This window comes from Dreissena polymorpha, chromosome 1 (assembly GCF_020536995.1).
Source record: "Dreissena polymorpha isolate Duluth1 chromosome 1, UMN_Dpol_1.0, whole genome shotgun sequence".
NCBI classification, from domain to species: Eukaryota; Metazoa; Mollusca; class Bivalvia; order Myida; family Dreissenidae; genus Dreissena; species Dreissena polymorpha.
Window position 1 is genome coordinate 40,784,177 of NC_068355.1, and position 23,686 is coordinate 40,807,862.

General features: G+C 34.9%; 1 protein-coding gene across 1 annotated transcript in view; it reads left to right on the forward strand.

The window, feature by feature from the left end:
• The first annotated feature begins 6,986 nt into the window (after positions 1-6,986).
• Positions 6,987-23,686, forward strand: part of LOC127869328 (voltage-dependent calcium channel subunit alpha-2/delta-3-like) — a 42,882-nt gene continuing 26,182 nt past the window's right edge. The window contains exons 1-11 of the mRNA XM_052411852.1: positions 6,987-7,046; positions 8,904-9,011; positions 12,071-12,266; positions 14,208-14,425; positions 14,659-14,826; positions 16,079-16,201; positions 16,991-17,069; positions 20,207-20,256; positions 21,361-21,465; positions 22,221-22,277; positions 23,139-23,219. Of these exons, the coding sequence (XP_052267812.1) occupies positions 6,987-7,046; positions 8,904-9,011; positions 12,071-12,266; positions 14,208-14,425; positions 14,659-14,826; positions 16,079-16,201; positions 16,991-17,069; positions 20,207-20,256; positions 21,361-21,465; positions 22,221-22,277; positions 23,139-23,219 (1,245 nt within the window). The remainder of the gene's footprint in view (positions 7,047-8,903; positions 9,012-12,070; positions 12,267-14,207; positions 14,426-14,658; positions 14,827-16,078; positions 16,202-16,990; positions 17,070-20,206; positions 20,257-21,360; positions 21,466-22,220; positions 22,278-23,138; positions 23,220-23,686) is intronic.

The window sequence follows — 23,686 nt, forward strand, 5'->3', positions numbered from 1 at the left end:
TTTCCATCGTAGAAAAAAAATAATCTTAGTCTGCTTGTCCTACCCCCCTTCTTGTTTTTCAGTTTTTGTCAGATCGATAGCATATTCTGTAGGTTAACTGTCGTTTCAAATATCGCGGCGTCTTATAACATGTAATTACCTGTAATGCGAGGAATTATTCCAGCCCCGCTTATCAGACTACTTTGGCAGAAACATTATGAAGCGTTTGTTCTATCATTTGCAAAAACAAGGTTGGAGAATAATTGATTTCCATTTCTGTATGATAACGTTTCCAAAGAAAACTCATTTGTTTGCTTTCACATGTTTGTTTAGTATCGTTTGTTTGTAAACTTCATGTCGTAATATTTCGGAGTTGAAACTCAAAATACGCAGTAACGTTCCACCGTTTAAGCTCGTACACTTACCTTTTCGATCTTTTAACTTCAAAACATAGACTTTAAATGTGTAAAATTCACTACGTAATGTTGAAAGTTGTAATGCTATGATCCATGTTTAAAGCATATATGCGTTTTCATGTGTGCTTACTCAGTGTTCAGGGTCAACGGGGTTTACACATGGGCTGGACAGAATGAGAACACCGTTAAGAACTCTGTTTGCAAATATCTAAAGTTATTGCAATATGTTTGCGAATATTTTTAGTGCATAAAAGATTGTTCTTACAGTTTGAGCCGACATCTTAAGAGTTTAGAATTTATTATTGAATATGTACGCCTGTAATCGGTGCCGAATTTTCACGTTGCCTGCAGCATAACCGTGTATATGTATGGCTGCAAGCATAAAATCTTTGGCCAAGTGCACAGGCAAATTAAAGTAAGTAATTCTGATGTTTTTCACATTGCCGTAAGCCGCATAAAAAACTGTATTGTATGCACTAGTTGAAATTCTTAAGACGAATTGTTTTAAAAAGTTATTTGAAAAAAAGCACCACTTACCGATGTGTTTACATTTATTAACATCCATTTGTGAACCCCTTGATCCTGCACCCTTTTATTAAGGGATTTGTATTTTGAAATTTGCCCACTGCTGTTAAACATTTAATTGGAGGTTGAAACCATGCACTGTACAACTTTACTGAACAAGTATACTTCTCTCTATTGCTTAAAACGTTTACGATAACGATGGTTTGTTACCAAGGATTTACGAATCATAGCAATTCATGGATATTATCATATTTACAACTACTGTTTTTTCATAACAGTGTCAAGTGAGTGAGAAATAGAAACACTAAAGATTAAGATAAAAAACACATATGTCAAGAAAACGCTCTAAAATTTTTTTTAAAGACTAAAGTAAATTGTAGCATATGTGAGACTACATTTCAAACACAATTTAGCATTGGTTTGAAGTTAGAGCAATACTTGTAATATTCAATGGAAACATCCCGTATATCCATTTATACATTGTCAAATATTTAAGAAATATGTACTTTTGTTAAGTATTCATTCCTTAAAGAAGTTCGGCACTAATTATATTTTAATGAGATTTATTGCATGGTTTATTAAGCTGATATGAGCACAACGTAGTTCATCGACATGAAGCGTGCATCATTCGTTCTCCACATTTGCGTTCTTAACACGCTTGAGGCAACATTTATTTTACTACATCTTCATGGACCATGGTCAAAACATTTGTGCCAATGATATCTCGGCCGAGTTCGAAACTGGGTTCGGTGAGGTAAAAAGAACTAGCTCACGTGGTCAATTTTAAGGAAAGCTTGTTAGCAATCTCGAAGTCACATTTATAGTCTAATCATTATGAGATTTTGCCACATACATGTGTTCTTACGATAACTAGGGTGAGTTTGAAAATGGTGCAGTTTTCAATTTACGGCAATAATGAAGTCTTAACACAACAGAAGTCAAATTATTGTTCAATCTTCATGGAACTTGATCTGAACTTTTGTTTTCATGATATCTCGACCGCTTTCGAAACGGTTCCAGTCCGTTGATTCACAAGGCCGCCAGTGAGCGAGGCAGTTTTCTTTATATTGCTGTAAAAAAATATTTACACTCTATTGGCATCAGTTAATGTCAAATTTTCATTAAACTTCAGTTTTAGGTAAAACACATGTCAATCTGTCAATTTAAAAAAAAAGCTTTTTAGTGCAAACTTCTTGAAACTTGGTGACAACATTTTTACCAATGATATTACAGTTAAGTTTGAAAATGGTCCCTGATTGAAGCAGCTTTCTTAATATGTCTATGATCAAACTGTTAACACTTTCAAAGTGACATGTTTCGTCTAATATTTGTGAAACTTGGTAAGAACATTTACTTGATATTGGGGCCGCATTAAAAAATGCTTGAAAATGGCTATAAAAATATCGCGAAACCTTGTTAACACTATGCAAGTCACAGTTTGGTCCAATCTTCATATAACTTGCTCAGAACTTGTGTTAATATATCAGCCGAGTACAAAAATGTATGTTGAAAAACAATGACCGTCATATACGGATTTCTTAAAGAGCTCTATTTAACTTGGTCTAAACATTCCCCAAATGATATCTCGGTCGAATTCGAAACTGAGTCATGTGCGATTTAAGAGTCACTAGATGAAATGAAAGACAAAGCTTGAAAACCCCATAGAAATCTAATTAAAATCTGTGTGAAACTTTGTTAGAACATTTATTCTAGTGATATCTTTGCCGAGTTCGAAAATGGCGGAAAACTATTAAAGAAAATTACCACAAGGGGCGGAAAGTTGTCTTTATATGGTTGTAGTGAAAGCTTGGTAACACGTAAAAAATCACATTTAGTTCAGTATTCATCAAACTTGCTTTGAAGATTTGTTCAAAGATATAATGGCCGAGTTAAAAAAGGCTCCATTCTGTTGCCAAACCTAGCCGCAATACACGTTTCCTTATATAGCTTAATTGAAACCTTGTGAACTCTCATGAAGTCGCGTTTCTTGCCCAGTCTTAATGCATCCAACTCAAAAGGTTTGCTCTAATAACATTCAACGGAGTTCGAAAATAGTTCAGGTCTGTTGAAAAATATTGATGCCTTTGGCTGTTTTACTTTACCTTGTACATTTGGCTTCATTGCGCCTTTTTAACTTAGGTTGAAGTCACTTCTTTTTTAAAATGATTACGATAATAGTGTAATGTTGAAGCTGTTTTTGATAAACAACAAGAACCGTTTCATTTGAATATGATTTGACCTTTCATCCAATATACGTGGTCAGGTCAGAAGCTGTAATTGGAATCTATCCATTTGTTATATTAATACTCCACAAGTTACTTTTATATTTCTGAAATCCGCCTTCTTCGATTAGTTTTTTTTTAGGAATCGGGTGAACGCATTAGGATCCATGGTCCACTTGTGTCATATATGCGATTGCAATAAGTTACTATACATTATGGTATTTTTCAGGATCAGGGATTGGTCCAGACGGTTAAGCTACACCTTCAATCAGCTGAACAACAATCTGACATCGTTTGAAGAACTAAGAAAGGTATTCATTATGTTTGTTTCTGGAAATTAAATTTTCTTAATTTACATCCCTTGAAACATGCATGTGCCAGAAGACAAAATTGTACCTTGTCAGAGTAATATGCAAACTGTTTATATTCGATTGCGAGTGTAATTATAGTTTCCACTTTCAAATCGACAACACATTTAATATGTTTTACTTATATCATGAATGGCCAGCAACTACATTCACAGAATATACGTGAACATTTTATTCCATTTATTTGTAGAAACAGTCTTTTCAAAGCCATATTGCATATTAATAAAATTGGAATCAACAATTAGTTCATACAATTAATGCATAACAGGTAAAGTGTACTTGACCTTATATAGTTGCACGACAGTTTTCAAAATGTATTTGCACAGAATTAAATGAACAACAAAATGGACATTTTTCATGTCGGATAAAATTATGTGCTCATCATTAACTAGTCAACACGATAGAATTTTACAGTAAATATTTCTTTATATACTATTAGATATTTACAAGTAATACTCATACTTGATGTCGTTAGAAATCACAATCTTGCGATCATTTTCACTTTGGCATCCACTGAAGTGTACAGGCAGGCTGTTTGTAATTTTGCGTTAATTTGAGTATGTGCCCATCATAAGCATTGCATGTTATGTGAAATTTATAATGCTTTTAAACGATTAGTAATGGTAAAGTATATCGCTCTTTGAACCCTTATTCCTGTAACCGCACCTGAGTTTTAATACACTATTACAAGAGCGTGATACTTATATTATATACTACAATTTTACAATTTTTTGTTATAAACATTTTATGTATATAACACACAATATTATAATAGAAAAAATGTGTGAACAATTCTTTCTAAGGCGATGTCCCGTTATGTTAAATAATGTTGTGTATGAATCGTCCTGTATTTATAGTCTGATATCCATTAGATCAGTTGCAATTAAACATAAGTGGTAATACGAATCCTGATACGGTTTTAGGAGTTCCATTTTTCCTGTGCTTGTGTCCCTTGAAACGTGGTCTACAAAAACAACCTGTATCCGATCCGTCATATGACATCGTGCCAACAACCCTTTCTATTACACGCCACTTTGATATCAATATCCGCCATATGCCATCGTGCCAACAACCCCTCCTATTACACGCCACTTTGATATCAATCGTGCAAACAACCCCTCCTATTACACGCCACTTTGATATCAATCGTGCCAACAACTCCTCCAATTACACGCCACTTTGATCAACAAACCCTCCTATTGCACGCCACTTTGATCAACAACCCCTCCTATTACACGCCACTTTGATATCAATTGTGCCAACAACCCCTCCTATTACACGCCACTTTGATATCAATCGTGCTTTCTCCCAGACGTCCTTTCTAAGGCGACGCCTGGATTAAAATTAATTGCATCCAGAAACGGCAATAAATATCCCGTGTCACTATTCTATCATGGTTGACCACTTTGACAAGGGGCGCTTCCGGTAATAGATGGAAACGATCGCTCTTCCGCTGCCATCTCGTTATACGCCAATCACCATGACTTTAAAATTGCCACGTGCGCGTCACTATTAATTTGATGGCTTCCCATATCGGGTTGTCTTCTGATTGTATTTATAAATTAATTTGTCATAAACCGCGGTATCACATTTGATTGATGGAAATGGTGTGTGTTTGAGTGTAATAGATGTCGTAAGTATTTATTGTTTCTTGTTTTGATGGATATTTCGATGTTTTACATAGTTTATGTTTAAAAAAATCAGTCCTATCATAGCGGTCAATTTTTCAGACTCGCTCTTTTTTCTGTTATATAATAGCTGGTTAACCGGTTCTAAGAGCACACACTTATGTAGCTGACAGTTGCGATAATTAAATCTAATGTTGGAGGGAGAATGGCCTTTACCAAATACCCGCTCAAGTTATATGTTCCTTCCGGTGATCGAACCCCGGTTAGAAGCATCCGCTCACAAACGCATCCCTGCGCATTCACACGCACACAAACACACCGGTATTTTTTTCTTTTTTTAAATACCGATATATACTTACCACATTAAAAAACCGCGAGAGTTGTGTTTATTTCGAATTCTCAGAATTTGATAGAAGTATTCAAAAGCAACTCGCACGCGCGAGATTTGACATTTTCATTTAACATTTTGAAAAAATTTCATGTTAATATATCTTTTTTATATATGGTTTTAAGATACACACGGCAGTTTTCAATCTTACAGAGGACATAAATGTTAACATAAAACTCCGCTAGTCCTTTGAGCGGTTCGAGCCCAGTTGGCTTGGTCTGTACAGCGCAAAATTTCCTTACTGACAACAGTATCATGCAGCAGGATGCAATAAAGGAATGGGGAAACATTACTCAAGACGCCATTTGCATGAAAACTAAGTCAATTCGCAGCAGATATCTGGTACTTGTAAATGTTGGAATTGAAATCAGCTGTTTGTGTGTCGAAACCATATTTGTTAAATGCATACAAGTTTATGAATTGTGATGATCGTTTTGTCAATGAGTTGAATGAACAAGTTATAACTTGTGCAACAATTGCTTTTTTTTCCCATAATTATTTACAATTTCGGGAAATTAAATTGAAATAGCCAGTGCATTTTTTAGTGTGAAGTAAAATAGATCGATATAAAACACAGCTTGGGATGGAACACGAGTCTACGATTTCAAACTTCACTTAGATATATTATTGTTATTTGCCGAGCACTTGTTAGGATCAGTAAGTCTTAAAACCTCGGGCGAATCACGTTTTGATGACACGTTATTTCCGAAGACGTCTGCAGAGAGGACAATATTCTTCCTATTTAAGTGAGTAGAAGAAAATCATATTGTGGAAACGATGCTTCAACTTACGCAAACTTACCGCAATTTCGAAGAGATGAACGTTTGCTTATTTTTTTCACATAACTGTCATTGATTTATCCATTCGAGGAGAAATGCTTAAAATACTATAATCAGAATTTTCCTAAATGCATCCAGTAACGACCCTTATTGCTTCTGTAAGAATGTTGCATTGCCTGTGAATTTAACGGTGAAGTATTGATCATAAGACGACACACTTTCGTAACCCACGTCTCAACCGTTTGGTATTCGTTTCCTTATTATGATTGATAGCTTGTGGACTGGCGTCTTCCTGAAAACACCCACGCATTTAATTTTATCCTAAATAATTAACTTGAGACAAACTTATCTAAATTTCATACTGAATTAACCAAATCTTTCGAGTCATTACACGTGATTGCGCTGTAAAGACCTTACAGGAAAGAATCTCATCCGGACAGTATTTACTTACCGTAACCAGAACATCAGACGCAGATTGACACTTTGATTGAAATATAATGGGCAGAAAATGAAAGGCGACATCTGTGTTATTAGAGAAAACGGCATTTTTCGTATCCTTTGTATAGTTAAGTTATATGCCATATGTACATTTACCCGATGACTTAATTCTACTCAAAGTGAAGGCTCGTGTCTTTTCCTTCACATGTCGCCTACGACTGTTACATCTAACTGTCAGTCATCATGGCATCTAGTAATCGCTTCCTCTGCGATTACAACTGTTACTTGATCGTCTCTACATCTGTAGAAGTTCTGTTCATCACAAGTAATATTTCGTTGTTAATTCAGAATATCAGAATATCTTCAGCCTTTGCACGGTTTATATTAATTGAACCCGACGGCAGTGATATAACTGTTTATTTCAGAATACATGTATATAGTATATGGTGTGTTTTTTCATACATCCACATAACCACAAAGTCCATTATTTAGCTATTAATTTGATATAAGTCTCAAGCGTTAAAGGTTGCATTAAGGCGTCCGCTTGAGAAGTGGTTTTCATTATACACCAGCTTTTTTTTCAAGCATGTTTTATTGATACGTTGTCCTAGGTGGTAATGAAGAGGTCATAGACCGGACGGACTTCTATGTCGGGAAGGAAAGAGCAAACGGAATGTTGTTGATTAAAAAAGGCAGAGTCATCACAAAAGAGAATCTGTATTATGTGTATCTACTTCACGGTATTTTATAATCAATAGCCTTTTTCAAACAACAATATTGTGTATTTTTTCTTTTTTCGATGCCCTTTATTTACCTATGAGGACAATATATAATAATCATTTATGCACACATATATATATCATGTCATTGTACGCCTGCAAAATATTATTTTTTGTTATGATATTTTTTATTTAACCTTGAATGTTAACTATTGTGTTAACCCAAACATTATATGGTTATTTCCTAACATATTAAAGTAAAGTGTCACATGAGAACTTTTGTCCAATCACATTCGTTCTTTGCCATTTGTGTCGGTATTTTAATAAGGAGTTTCTGCATTATTCATCTATGATAATACAACAAACCTTGTCTTTATTATCCTAGTGTTCTAACCTATTTTCGTGAACGCACCGGACTTATTGAAATATTTATTCAACACATTAAGTTTTACTGTTTGATAGGTTAGCAGATGATTGTGTGAATTTTACAAACCAGCGTGTTTGCGAGTCATTGCCATAAACCAGTGGTTTTAAGATTTTCTGGGTAAATCTGGTCGTTTTTTAGCTATTCTAATTTTTATAAAAACTTAGAATAAGAAGTACATTAATCAATTGACCGTATTAACCTTCAGAGAACAAAAACACTCAAACGATTTTTGCCCGCTTGATGAACTGGTTTACTTTATATTACACTGATTATTATCCTTAGCAATGTCTGCAACTGAAGCCGCCCCATGACATTTAAAAATGAATAATACATGTTTGTGCATACGAAACAAAATTGCTGTTTTTTGTTAATTTAACTGAATGTTTGCATAATAAAAATACATTTTATCTCGATTAAAATACGAATATTGCTCATTAATGCCTGTTTTTCATTTACACATTGATTTAATGTTTTCTGATTTCTGGCATAATTGATGCAATTTAAATTACGAGAAGTGAATGGCATTGCTTTAAACGAGTACGTCGCTCAAAACTCGTAAACAGTTTGTTAAATGATTATTAAAAATATAAATTAATTTTATTCTAAGGATGTTTAGTATGTTTGTCGTATTGTAAATACAACGATGTATTCAAAGCCGCATGACATTAAGTGATGTTCACGTCGTCGTTTTCGTCATCATCGTTATGCATACTTCCATCGTCGTCATGATCACTTACTTAACCCATTTTTGCCTAGCGTCTAGAAAAAAGGCCTTGGCAAACAGCGTAGACCCAGATGAGACGCTGCATGATGCGGCGTCTCATCTGGGTCTGCGCTGTTTGCTTAAAGGAATTTCTGTAAAAATAGTATAAATATAGAAATAAATATACTAGACATCCCTAATTTTGGAAATAAATTGATCCAATTTAGAAGGATGGGAGAGTCCACTATGCATCAATGGGTTAATTACCAACATTAGATATGTTGCTCAGTAGAGCCATGTGTTTCTTGCAGAAGTACACGTCTTACTCCAGTGTGTATGACGAGAAGGGCAGTAAGATCATCGAAGACATTGCGCTTGAAATGGAGAAATTGCTTATAGCCAAGGTGGAGGCTGTCAACGTACGTATGAACATTGACGATGTCGGCTTTAGATGTTGAGTAAATTGGGCCTTGTTTGACGTTTATTCTTAAGACCATATTTTGACTCAACTTTTAGGGTTTCATCAATGACTGAGAAAAGTGTGAACATCATGCTCAAGTTAATGTTCACATATTTTTGAGTTTTCAGTGTCAACGCCGGATTTAAGGAAAAATATTTGCAATTTGTTATACCCGATTTAAACACGAAAACGTAATTATCTGAAAACTATGCCAAAGTATATATTCTATTATTAACATAAACGGTTTCAAGATGTATAAATATTTGTATTGCTCGTCATTACTTAGTGTGAAGATCTCTTATTCCAGATGTAAAGTCTGTATCTTCCTCCCAAACCCCTTAAATCAGGACATCTGCGGTCTCAAAGTGTTGTTACATCTAATTACATGGTTATTTTAAAGAGGCCTTTTCACGCTTTGGTAAATTGACAAAATTGAAAAACAAATTGTTTCAGATTCGCAAATTTTTCTTGAAGTTATGATATTTGTGAGGAAACAGTTATACTGAACATTTACCTTGCTTTAAAATATCCATTATGTGCATCTTTTGACGATTTAAAAACCTGAAAATTATCAAGCGTTGCAACGCGAAACGATTGATTAATTTGGAGAATTCTGTTGTTGTCTTTGTATTTTTTAATATTACGAGGATTGCATATATGAGGTAAACAATACACTGAAAATGTTATAAGAGCGGATGGTCTAGTGCATAGAGCGTTAGACTTTTGCTCCATGGCTCCAGCTGGGGTCAGTGGTTCGAGTCCCGTTGGGGGTTACTTTGTTTAAATTCTTTAATTGTATTCTTGTGTTTTTTTTACTGGAGATTTTTAAACCCAATGTTTACATTTATCCATATAAAACATTTAATGATAAACTTCAAAACATGCCAAAATCTGTGAAAATCACTGCAGTTACGTTAACTTATGTAAGCCAATATGAAAGAAACATTTTGAACTACAAAAAGCTTAATTGTACAAGGCAATTGTCTGTGCGATACAAATATAATTTAGTTTCTTATTCAAATACAGGACTATGCCCTTATCTATTAAAATAATGTTACTTTGCTCTAACAAATAGTAGTCATTACACATGGTACATATTTTTACATACCCCCTTTTTGAAGTTAAGGGGTATAATGAAATCACAACGTACATCACTTGCCTTCCAAAGTGCGCCTGTCTACGTACAAGATTGCTCGCAATATTTTTATGATCTCATGATAATTGGTCGTGTTTGGCAAAGTTTAAATTATCGTTCATTTAAATTGGTATTGGTAAACTCCTTTTTTAGCTTTAACCAATTTATGCCCAGCGTCTAGAAAAAAGGCCTTTGCAAACAGCGTAGACCCAGATGAGACGCAACATCATGCGGCCTCTCATCTGGGTCTGCGATGTTTGCTAAGAGAATTTCTGGAAGAAATATTCTAAATATAGAAATAAATATATTAGACATCCCCAATTTTGGAAACAAATTGATCCAATTTAGAATAAAGAGAGTCCACTAGGCATAAATGGGTTAAATTTATTTTACATGATAATTAGTATCCGCTACATTATACGTCACCATCGGGTATTCAAACTTGTGACGAGCGTTAGTATCCCGAAGCCCTAGTCTCCTATGCGTTTAGCTTTTCTTTGGTCCTTTTTTGTTTGCCAGATGAATAAGCATTAGCTTATCCATTAACAAATATTACAATTATATGTTTGAATCGTTTAATAATTATTAGTCGCTAATACTTTTTACATTTCATTCTCTTTATTTGCATCATTTTTGCCAATAACTTTCTTTGATCTTGTTTTTTTTTCAGGACCTTGTGAAAACGGCGGAAACAATCTACGAAAATTACACTTTTGATCGGAACATTGATGTGAGTATACTTTTGGGTGATTTATTTTATGTAATATAATGATATGACAGCGACAAAAGTTGTATTACTAGTATTTATTGTACATTTCATGCACAGTGATTTTTAATTGTAACGTACTATTTATAAAAACTAAAATGGACTTTTACCTAAAAAGTTCATAAGTAGAAACTAAGTTTCATACCATAGAAAGGGATTTCGAATGGCAAGGCGAAACAAATCTTAAATGTTCTCATTCGTTGAACGCCTGTACTACTTTGTATTCGATAACATGTCTTTCTTTAGATTGTCCGCACTTGTAACCTGACGTTAGTCACGTAATAGTGGTCAGTTACCTTGACGCTCTTCATATCACATCGGTGAATAACCTACACACTTTTCTAGGGCTAGCTTGATCGATATAAGCGGTTTGCTTTGGCGGTTGGCTTAGTACACTTACTAATGACATGAAGAGAGAAACGCTCTTCTAAATCAGCGATGGTGAAATGGACGTACAAATAGTTTCTTGGCCATTTTGCTATGGGATTCGAGTTCAATATCGACAGTACAGAACTGAATGGCGCGAAGTAGCAGAGCTCAGCTCTCTCGAAGATGTAATCCGAAACGTTATTGAGCATCACGACTATTATCGACCCCCGCCAATTGTCGGTATTGCTACATAACCTAAAATGATATAATATTCCTTCTAGACTGACACTTCAAATGCGAAGAACGTCAAATTGAATTGGCAAAGATCATGAAATCCGTAGACATAGCTAATTTTCTTGTTCTACATCTACTACGACTTGTAGTGTAACGCAAAATCAGATGCATAGCCACAGGTTATTTAAGAAATCAGTTTCAATGTAACTTTGTCTGTCAAACACAACGATTTGAAACCGTTTTCTAAAACAATACAAAATTATTTCAATTCTTACTTTATCATACTAATATTTTTACTATTGTAATTGTCTTTACCTATGCAGGGGTCTAGTTCTGGATTAAGCGTTCCGTTATTAATTAGCAAGTAAACAGCGATACTTGTATTCTTTATCTACTGGGAGATCAGCCCAATAAAATATAATAAAAGATTTTTGTACAATACAGATGAGCTTACTTTTTGCAGGTACATTAACCCTATCTTTTTTCAACACTTACCTTGAATTCCAATGAACAGATCCCATACCTAAATGCGAAGAACTTGCTAAGTAGCAACGACCTTGAAGTTATTGCGGAAAGCGGGAACCCGAACGTGGCGGAGATGGCGCGCGAGTCGAGGTCACTCACTTTAACCCCTGATCCCAGGTTGGCCAACACGCCCGTGAGCCATGAGTTCAGTACCGTTCAGGTTCCCACCAACGTGTACGACAGATGTAAGCTGTTGCTTAAATCTAGTTATGTGAAAAGAAACTCTCCTGGGGCCAAATATTTCACCTTTTCTAATTGTTCTGAAGATCTACATTCGTTTATAAAGTAAAATGCGTTGGATATCAAATATGCAGAGTCCCCATGTTAAAACTAAGTTCGTATTTTTGAAGCAGCATGTTCATTGTTTCGTTTCACTTTTTTTTTCAAACTAGTCCATAAACTCATTAAACTCAAACTAGTCCATAAACTCACTAGACAATTATCAATGAACATTGAATGTAATTGTCGTCAGTTATTTTCAGTACCCAAAATTTTGAACGGCGTTTACTGGACCCAGATTCTGGACGATATGTTCAAAGAGAACACGAAAAAGCACCCGACGATTAAGTGGCAATACTTTTGCAGCTCAGACGGCTTCTTTCGTGTTTTCCCAGGTATCGTTGAAGTATACAAATTTAATATGCAACCTTCTATTAAATGGCAAATTTGTTTTTTGTATTTTCTCATTTATAACAGTACAGTTACAGGATTATAATATTGCATTTGCGTTTTATTGAATAGTTTCGGGAATGTTTGTGTAGTTTTATATCGATTTTAGTGTATAATTGGTAATTTAGCATGTCCTTCTATGAAAGTTGGAGCCGTTCCCTTGCTTTCTGTCAAGGGTGATTTATGTGCTCGTTCTTCTTAGCCCGATTTTATTGAATATAAAGGACAATGTCATTTATTATTTCGACGACTTCATGTGCATGTTTTGTACAAAGGCCATGCTTTTATATATCCCAGTCACAGCAGTAGCGATTTAAAACTGTGTATTTCGTTGCGTCATATGGTGAGTATGGTCTGTGCACAGTTCTTTCTGAATCAATTCTACCAAAATCCTTTTCAAAAATTCATTCGTGTGTATGTACATATCACAAACAATAATTCTTTCTAGCATTCAGGTTTGTATGTGTATTCTAGCTCTTATCGTTTAAACATGGCAAAGACTCAGTACATGCTTTTTTGGTAAAATTATTTAAAAATACGAATTCGCATATTCTAATTTTCTAATTACTATTAATACAGAATTTTAAAATTAAAAGTTATGTATAAACGAATGCTTAACTATTTGTGTTTCCTGCTGGTATGATGACGGCACCAGCAAAGCTGTAAATTTATATTCATATGATGATGGCTTGCTTTGATGGTGCAGTGTTTAATTTACACATTAGTTCGTCGCAATTATGAACACGGTTTTATATCCCAGACATAAAAATGTTAAAGTGACCGTAAGGAATTTAGAATCAACACGTATAAGACCTCAAGCGATGTTTATTCAGGTAACACTTACACTGTTACAATAAGCAGTTAGAATTCACTAAGATCATACAAAGCAGCAATTCAGTTTGCATGTCTAAAACTATTTTTTGTAAATGTGTTCGCTGCCCTGAGACAAATTCTTTAAGACTTAAAGACTTAAAATGTCCAAATGACAACGATTAACTACTTCTCGATTACAAAGCAAGAGTATACATATTTAGATTCGTTTAACCATGTTGTATTGAAGTCTTCAGAATAAAAATGACTAAGCAAGAACAATGAATTTGGATCGATGTTGCCCATAACGAAACAGTTTTGTGTAAATTCGTTACAATATCCTTACTCTACCGTGATATATATGATTTCCGGGCCTTAAATAACGAAAAGACATCGGGGAATTAGTCAAAGATCTTATTGGCTGTCGAGTTCCAAGCTAGCATGTGTTTAAGAGTTAATCTCTTTGCATGTCTGTACACCACCCTGGTATCTGACATTACCATTCGTAAAATACATGGTAGTAAATATATATTCGGCGAGAGCGTAGCTCGATATTCAATTTACGGATCCTGTATCATACCGCATTAGAAAGAAAGGTTAGGAAGAAGCCATGTGACAAATAATACCACGAAAGCTTACATTTGTAGGCTTAAAATGGCCAACGAACAATGCGGAACTGGGTATCGACACGTTTGACTGTCGGGTTCGGAGCTGGTACCTCATGGCGGCCACTTGTCCTAAGAACGTCATCATATTGCTCGATGTCAGCGGCAGCATGCAAGGGCAGCTGATGCAAATCGCAAAGAGTACCGTGAAGCATATTCTAAACACACTCGATGACGACGATTACTTTAATTTGATCTTGGTAGGTGTTAAATCTAAGACAAAACACCCTATTCATAACAAAATTGTTCTTTTTTCATATGTAGTGCTTTTGATGAATAACAGTGCAGTAATGTGCATTGAAGAGAGTCTGGGTAAACATAAGTAGTGCGGGGTGTTTGATTGTCATTTGCCTTTAAGTTTTCCAACAAGATGTGATATATAGAGGTCATGGAGGCGCGATCTATAGACCGCAGTCTTTCCTTTCTACCTTAGTTTTCAAACACGGTGCGATACATTGACGGATGTTTCAATCAAACCATGATGCGGGCAAACATAATGAACAAGGAAGCAGTGCTCGACCTCGTCGAGGAGCACAAGGAGACGAAGGAGAAGGCAAACTTCGGCCTTGCGTTTGAAGAGGCGTTTCTACTACTGAAACATGTATTTGTTTGTTGTATTTAGCTTAACCTATGTTTGAATATGAGTTTCGTTTCGTTTTGAAAACAAGCGTTTGAAAACGGGGTCCTATATCCTTGTCTTGACAGTGTATAACCTTTGCAGAATCATCGAAAAATGCTTGCATGTTTGACAATTAAAATAGTTGCAGTAAAAACCATATTTTAAACATTCTGAATGTTATTTGAAACCATGTAAGTATTGGGACCGTGTATAGCGTTTATTCAAGTTTATGCAAGAGTATTTTTCAATGTTTGAATAATGATAGGCTTTAAAGAGTACTATTTAATGTGTGAGAATTCTCTAATGCTGTGTGTCTTCGTTATAGATGCAGCCTCTGCCACATGTCGAAATTCTATTTGCAATCATACTTTGAATGCTCAATGTTGTTTCCACTATGTTATTTCTTAATGTTATTTCTTACGCTTGAACATGAGTAGGACTAGAGTTAAAATTCACCAGAATTTTAGAATATTCTTTAGAATATTTAAATATAATGTAGCTCTAGATTGTCTTTCTTGATTTGTTTCACTAATTAAATATAATAGGTGTATCGTTGAATAATCTTGTTAATATTCATATGTGATGTATTTCGAATTTAAGGATTCAACTTGCTAAAATAATTATATTCCTGTATGATGTTTCGACTTCGGGGGATTAACGGTCAAATTAGGCCGCTATACAAGTAAAAATTTCTATATATATACTTGTGCATATTTTTACATCATGGAAAGCGTCATAAAATGCTAAAAATAAAACATGGCGTTCGAGTTAAATATTATCAAAACACGTTTGTATCACTTTCACAGATTTTACACGATATTCATTATTTAAATATCGTCTACATTCGTGAAAAACTTGAAAAATTGACCGAGATAATTCTACCGGCTAAAAACTTAACTCAAGAAAGAAAATCATCAATACTATAATTTGTATATTGTTGTGTTTTTTCTGTATCATTGATCCAAATGCAGCATATATACATCTTTTATGTTGACATGAAATGGCATTGTTTTTTTTATTGATTTAAGTTCTGTAGTTGATGTTATAATATTTCTAATTCACAGCTTTTATAGTTTCTTCTAACATTTGATTTAATTATTAATAAAATTATTATATGTAATCCGCATTATATTTACCTGTCAAAAGCATGTGCATATTGACAATAAAATCAAGTATTGATTTGTATGAATGTTCCACATTTAAATAGTATCACGTTGTTGTTGTTTTTAAACAGAGAGAGGAATCCGAACGGGCCTATCCAAATGACCTTTGCAATAAAGCTATCCTACTGATTACCGACGGTGTTCCGGAACATTACTCCAACGTGTTCGAGAAGTACAACTGGCCTTCCAAACCGGTATTTCTTCACTATTACTTTAGATTGACCCATTCCCGGATTGTTAAAGTTGTCGTTTTCATTTGTGTATGCTTTCGCTCATTTATAGTGTGTAGTGCTGGTTGTTGAAAATTGTTCACTTCCCATTAATAGAGGGCATTGTGGTGTAGTAAAATAGTCCTTCTGTTTAGCACAGTCATCGTTTCACTTTGATTATATTTGTCAGTACTTGCATATGACTACATAAACCGTTACTTTTCATTGGGTTTTATTTTTCGCAAATTGTGTGATATTTACTTTTCATTTGCGCGCAGCCATACGTGTTTCTGTGATGGGCACTTGCACAAAACATTTCTGGCAAATGAAAACAATTTATCATATGCCTTGCCAAAATTCATTCACGCAAATTGATAGTGCAATATGGTGTATGTTTCCTTCAGCAAAACACTTTTCCATGATAAACATGAGTGAACCAGTATTATTAATTTGTATCAGAACGGATGGGGAAACTATTGATATTTCTAAGCTATTCATTGAGAAGGATCACAGTTAAAATTGTGGTCATTCAATTAAACCAATGATAATGAAAATGAATAACTTATGTTATACACCCTTGAATGTACTAAGTGTATTTAGCTCACCTGAGCAAGAATAATTCTCAGAATGTTTATCTTGATGATGTTTGCATCTGGATCACTGGAATTAATTAACCTTAATAAATCAATAATTCACAAAAATGCAAATGTTATTTATACTAGTTGCTCTTCTTGCGAATTAATAATTGAACTTTCTGATTCACACCATTTTCAGACGCGTGTGTTTACGTTCCTTCTCGGGCATGAGGTAGGCGATACCAGGGAAGTCCGTTGGATGGCCTGTGCTAACAATGGTAAGAGTTGTAGACAGTTTTCTCTTCGAGTTCAATTGAAAACAAATACTGACATCTCTTTTACGTCATTGTTTCTTTTGGAAAGACGATGTCTTTAGTGTCTTAGTTTTTGTTGATTGATAAGTGCCCAACTTTGGTCCAATAGTTCCTAAATAAGTATTACCTAAATGGTCACAACCAAATATGGCTGTTTTTCTTATCAGCTTAAAGATGAAATATCTATAATTAAACTTAAATCTAGTGACAAAAAAGAAGGAAGTGGGATTTTCAAATTATAATACATATCACACGCCAACACTCGCTTTTCTGCAAATGCGCCTTCCACTTTTGCAAACAAAGAAATTTACCGGGTCTAATTTATTCGTTGATCGCATTTGTATATCCGTTTGCATTCGTGGTCAAGACGAAATTACTAGACATATGAAGCCGATATTTGAGAGCAACTAGGAATATTCATTTGAAGAATGCAGTAAGCTTGTAGTGCTGTGCTTACATAACTTGAATGTCGCAGATTTTATTGATATCTAATGTCATGGATCTTAAATGTCAGAGCGCGGTAATTATTGCAAAAGCAGGTAGCCCCTTTAAAGCAGTTAATCGTATCAAAATTACAAATGTGTGCCTGCTCTCATAGGAACGATACTTTTTTTTCCACAATTTACAATAACCGGTGAAAATGCTTATTAAAGGGGCCTTTTCACGTTTTGGAAAATTGACAAAATTGAAAAAAGTTGTTTCAGATTCGCAAATTTTCGTTTTAGTTATGATATTTGTTAGAAAACAGTAAAACTGAAAATGTAACATGCTCTAAAATAGCCATTACATGTATTTGTTTCCTTTGACGATTTAAAAACCTCAAAATTATACAGCGTTGCAACGCGAAACGATTGAATAATTTGGAGAGTTCTGTTGTTGTCATTATTTTTTAAAGACTACGAAGATTGCTTATATAAAGTATAAAATACATCCATTATTATATCAGCACGGATGGCCGAGTTGTCCACATGTTAGACTTTTACCCCAGCAAGGACTCGAGGGATTAGTGGTTCGAGCCCTGGTGAGGGTTACTTTGTTTAATTTTATTCTTGACTTTTTAGGTTCTATGTTTACATTTATAAGTATAAAGCATTTAATGACAAACTCCAATACATGCCAAAAGGTGTACTGGCAGTACTGGTGTGACGATGCTTTTGAAGAGGATGGATATAAAACATCAATTTAAGTTTATATATATCACCACAATTGTGTATGTTGATACGAACATTTGGGTACGATAAAAAATTTTGGGTACGAAAATTTTGGGTACGAAAAAAAATTTGGTACGGAAAAAAATTGCGTACGAAACATTTTTGGTACGAAACAAAGTTTAGGGGTACGGGGAAGTAGTACCCATGGGTAACTTGACCCATTGAGCGAAACTGGGAGGCGGGTCACATTCTTGTTCATTAAGTATGGCAATACATTCATGATGATTCTCGAAAGTAGGTATGTGCACATAGCCGGACCATGTGAGCTCAATCGTATGAGCACTTGACTATCCGAGTTTGCACACGAACATATGGATAAGTTAACTTATAGCAAAATGACCTTATACATGTATATGCTGAAATCTAACAATCGAACGAAATATCAAACACGGTATGTACACTTAGGTGTTTGTGTAATTTCTGTTAGAATATCGTATTCAAAATGTAAATTTTAAATGATTGTGCCCGCACTTGAGTTTGTTGCCTTGTTTGAATCTATACGCGCCTAGGCTGCACCCAGTGTGTGTTTTTCCAAGGTAATGAGTTACCTCCGCGCTGAGGCTGCATAATGTTGGGACCCGGAGTGTGTCCAGCACTCCTTCCTAATAAGATTATATTGACGACAGTTGGGACGAATTTTGAATGATAGCTGCAATTTCCAGCTATTTGTTTTGTACTGAAATACTTTTTTTATTTTATCTATGGTCAAATGCTGCGTGGGGGGGGATGAGATTATCCGGAAAAAAACACCGGTCCGAAATGGTGACCACAAAACATACAAAATATAACGTTGCGCCGGGAGCGGTAATCGAACCGGTGTCGTTAAGGTGAAAAAGCGAACGTCCTTACCACTGCGCTATCGGGACGGACATTTACGCAAAAAAATGTTGTTTTATCTATATATATCATAGCAGTTCAGCGTTTTCAATTTGCAGGTTCGAAATCGTTCGCATTCTTTAGTTTTGTGATCACGTAAAAAGTTAATTTTACATGTTTGTATTCGCAATTTATTTACTAAATCGAGAACAAATATCAAACAAAATAGAGAAAATATATAGTTGTTTCATTGGTCCATACAAATAAAATGGATGTAAAATTACTAATTTGAAATTAACGTTCTGATACACTTATTGAATCTGTTTCCCCAGGATATGCTGTTCTATGAATATTTACCTTTATCAACACGAACGACAACTCTACTAGGAGAATGTTATCAATAAAAATCAACGAGCAATCTCCTACGCAGTGGCGAATGCCAAGGGAAGTAACTGAAAAATCGAGTTATCTCAATCGGACTGGCTCGGTCTTTTACATAGGTCGCCATTGTGAAGATTTTTTTTACTGGTTATCAAACCTTGGACGCTGCTGTTCCAGCATCGTCAAAAAGGCCCCTTTAATGGAGCAACGGCCAAAGCGTACTGAATTTGATTGTATCGCTCAAGGTCCTGCCAATCTGTGTAGCCAGTCGTGCGAAAGAAATGAAAAGCCTCACTTAAGGTTTGCAGTGGCGATACTGATAAACAGTGCACGAGAAATAACACGAATATACAATGTGGTTGAACGGTCCAGGCTGTTCGAAAGACGCATAAATTTAGTTTACTGATGATCACCACTCGAGTCAGACTCAGTTGCCGATGATGTATTGAAAGTACAGAAGCCTTAAAAAAATCAACAATATTGGCGAATGGCCAATACACACAACACAACGTTACATCGCTTCAGTCTGAGTGTCAATGTTGAGTTAAACGTACTTTCAGCTTTCGTTGTAATTAAGTGTAACTGATTGCCATAAATATTTTTTTTTTACGTGCGTCCATCTCACTCTTTATTTTTTTAATGCATACAACGACATTATGTATTACATTTTTAATTAATCACACTTGCTTTTAGGTTATTACTCGCACATACATTCTCTGGCTGACGTACAAGAAAATGTACAGGTGAGTACTGGTGACCCATTCATGCCTAGTGGACTCTATCATCCTTCAAATTGGATCTATTTATTTTCAAAATTAGTGATGTCTAGAATATTTATTTCTATATTAAGATTTTTTTACAGAAATTCCTTTGAGCAAACAGCGAAGACCCTGATGAGACGCCTCATGCGGCGTCTCATCTGGGTCTACGCTGTTTGCCAATGCTTTTTTGTAGACGCTAGACAAACGTGGGTTAATTGTAATTGATGTGATATTGATTTTTGTCTTATTTATATGTATTTGAATTGAAATTGTGACATAACATACTGTATATGAAAATGATTATCGTTCAATATCTAAAGATTATGTCGACAGAATTTGGGGAAACACGCAAACCGGTCAGTATCGCAGTGCAACATTGAAATATATACGTCAACGTATTACAATATAATTGATCCATTTATGCTGAGTGGCTCTATTTACTATAACGCTACATTGCATTAAATGAATTGTATCATCCTTAGGCATAACCATATTTAAATTGCGACGTACACCGTATGTTTGATAAGCTTTTTTTGCATAACACTATATTTCATAGCTCACAGTATGTTTGTGTGTTATTTGTCTACCTTAGGATGAGCATATATTAAAACGAATATATTTATAGTTCATGTGAACAAGTTTGTAGGAAAACCGTTCTCCCGGTTGCAAAACTTACTTTTGGTACTTAGACGGACTACAGAGCTCTAATACACTTCAAATTCTTGCACTAAGCTCATTGGCTCCTTGGTTGTCTAGCTGCGATATGTTGAAAATTTTTATCGAAGTGGCAGATTGAGATTTAGATTCTCAGTTGCGATTTGTTATCGTGGACACTTTGACAGAGTCGCACAATATATATTCAATGTCTTAGTCGACGCATTTTTTATGAAATCGTTTCGACTTTGTATATAAGACGTCAAATATGTCGGAAGTTACTGATCAAACTGTTTAATGTTTCTAAACTATATTAAAACTCTCAGTCAGTTATAACGTAACGATACTGTTGCATGATATTACTAACCGTTTTACAACATAACGTCTATTGAAGTTCTGTCGGTCTGTAAGCATTTGTCCGCCTTGTTGCAGAACTACATTAAAGTGCTCAGTCGACCGATGGTGATCAACCGCTTCCACAATCTGGTCTTCTCCTCGCTCTACCAGGACCACATGTCTCATCTGAACAAAGATACGGTATTTATGCAGACTTTCAGGTCATCAATCTGATAAAACGAACCGCATTCTGGGAAAACGTGGCCTAATGCATGACGTAGATTTCGTCCTAGATTAGCCTTTGAAGTACGCACAGCCTAATCTGGGACGACACTTTGCGCAGATGCATTAGGTACCGTTTTCCCAGAGCGAGCCTCAAATGTGAAATCTTAAGATCGTACTGGTGTTGTGAATATGGGGCGATGGTGTCCGCCTAGCGGCCGTGATGTCCCGGGATCTATCCATAGGGAGAAATTTCAAGATCTCAACGTCACTAAGTACCGATTTTTCATTTGAAACGATGACAAAACAAAACATGTACATGAAAAATATTTAATGGGCCTACGTTGATTTGCCTATGTGTCGAAATGCTTATACAACGCACACGAAATATGGCGTTTCATCATTTTGTTTACCGAGACAAAAGTCAAATTAACGCTATTTCGGTTGTGAATAATTTGTCAGTATGTTTCATGCTAAATTAAAAAGATTCGATTCCAGCTGTGTAATTAGTTAACACGTTTATCGTTCAAAAAGCTGGAATTTGTCACAGGTTTTAAGAGAAGTATTGTAAATCGGATATAAGAAAATGGGACTGTTTCTGCATATAGGTCCAGCAACTTCTATGTCCTTTTCAATCTACCAAGTACCAATTTTCTGTTGTAAATGTAACTAACATCACAAAAGGAATTCGTCTCTTATCATCCACAGAGAGTTTATAAAATAACTTGTTCCAGGGTCTCCAGTTTATGACATCGGTTGCAATTCCAGTGTTTGACACAAAGAACGAAACGGTTTGTTCCTTGTAGTATTTTAACCTGCATTTCGTTATATATGCATGTTTTGTTCAGGTAAAATCTGACAAGCACTGTTTATAACAGTTGTAAATTAACGGTTTGTTTTGTCGAAGAAAATTAAACATTTTATTTCATATAACATATACAGCGTATGGATGGTTTTGATATACTTTTACGGTTTTATGTTGTATTTGCTAGCGTATGACATTGTTTTTGAATGTGCGAATGTATACTTGCTCAAAACCGAAATGCCATTCGGTTTATGAGGAGACGTCATTTATCTTTGAAATCAACTCATTTATTCATTCGATTTCTGTATACGCTTTAATTAAAGAGGAGCTGTAGTAGACACATGCTCACAGAATTTCAATTGTGTCTGTTTCAAAATTTAAATGTATTTACTAATGAATGTAGATGTATTAGGAGACTGACCTTTGGCGTTTTCCTAGGATTGCAGTACAAATTGGATTATTTTAAAAATTAGTCTTCAAAATCGTATCTATTGTAGAAAAATTTCTAAATTTAATTATTTTGACAATAATGTTGGAAATAGAACATCATACAAGACTAGTGTTTTTGCCTGAATCTAAATCTTGTAGTTTACATGTTACAATTATTATGGCCAGAGAAAGGCATTCGTCGTTTAATACAATGTGTGTTTGAAATGTTACGGCATACTGCTTTTGTTGGACCAATTTTTTTATGATCGCATATATTGAAAATAAATTGCGTAATTATTACAGCAAGAGAGAAAATCAGTTAAATAGTTTTTTTTATCGCATTACGACAGCATAGTGCTGTTATAAGACATATATTTGTGGAGGCACTTAATGGAGTTTATTTGAATTGTTATTATAGCATGGAGAGGGCAACCTTCTAGGTGTCATGGGTACAGACATTCCAGTGTCATCATTTAAAGATCTTGCCCCTTCTTCAAAGGTGAGAACTACATGTTAGGTGTTTTATAATACGGTGTGTTTTTCTGACGTATCTGTATTTAAACATGTCATGTCATAAACAACACTAGCAAATTCTGTTTCTGGTGTTTATTTTTATGTGTTAGCTTTTCAAATCGTAGTTTGGAAGAAGAACCTTTTTGCACGAAACTCATTCTCACCGACTAAGGTAAAAATGAACTTGTTCACAGTTTTACCAAATGAAATCTTCCAAAAAACTCTTAGATTCAACTAGGAATGTAAGCGTAATTTTAAATCACCTCAAAGTTCTTTAAGTCAAATTTTCTATCATGCAGGCCATTTTGAACTGTTCATGATAATTACTGAGGCATGAAAATTTACATGCGTTAAGTGATCAGGCTTTGTCTACCTATATATATTTCCTACATAGTTTTAGCAGTTTATATTATCAGGGACTAACATTAAATTAACATCAAACATTAAGTTTAT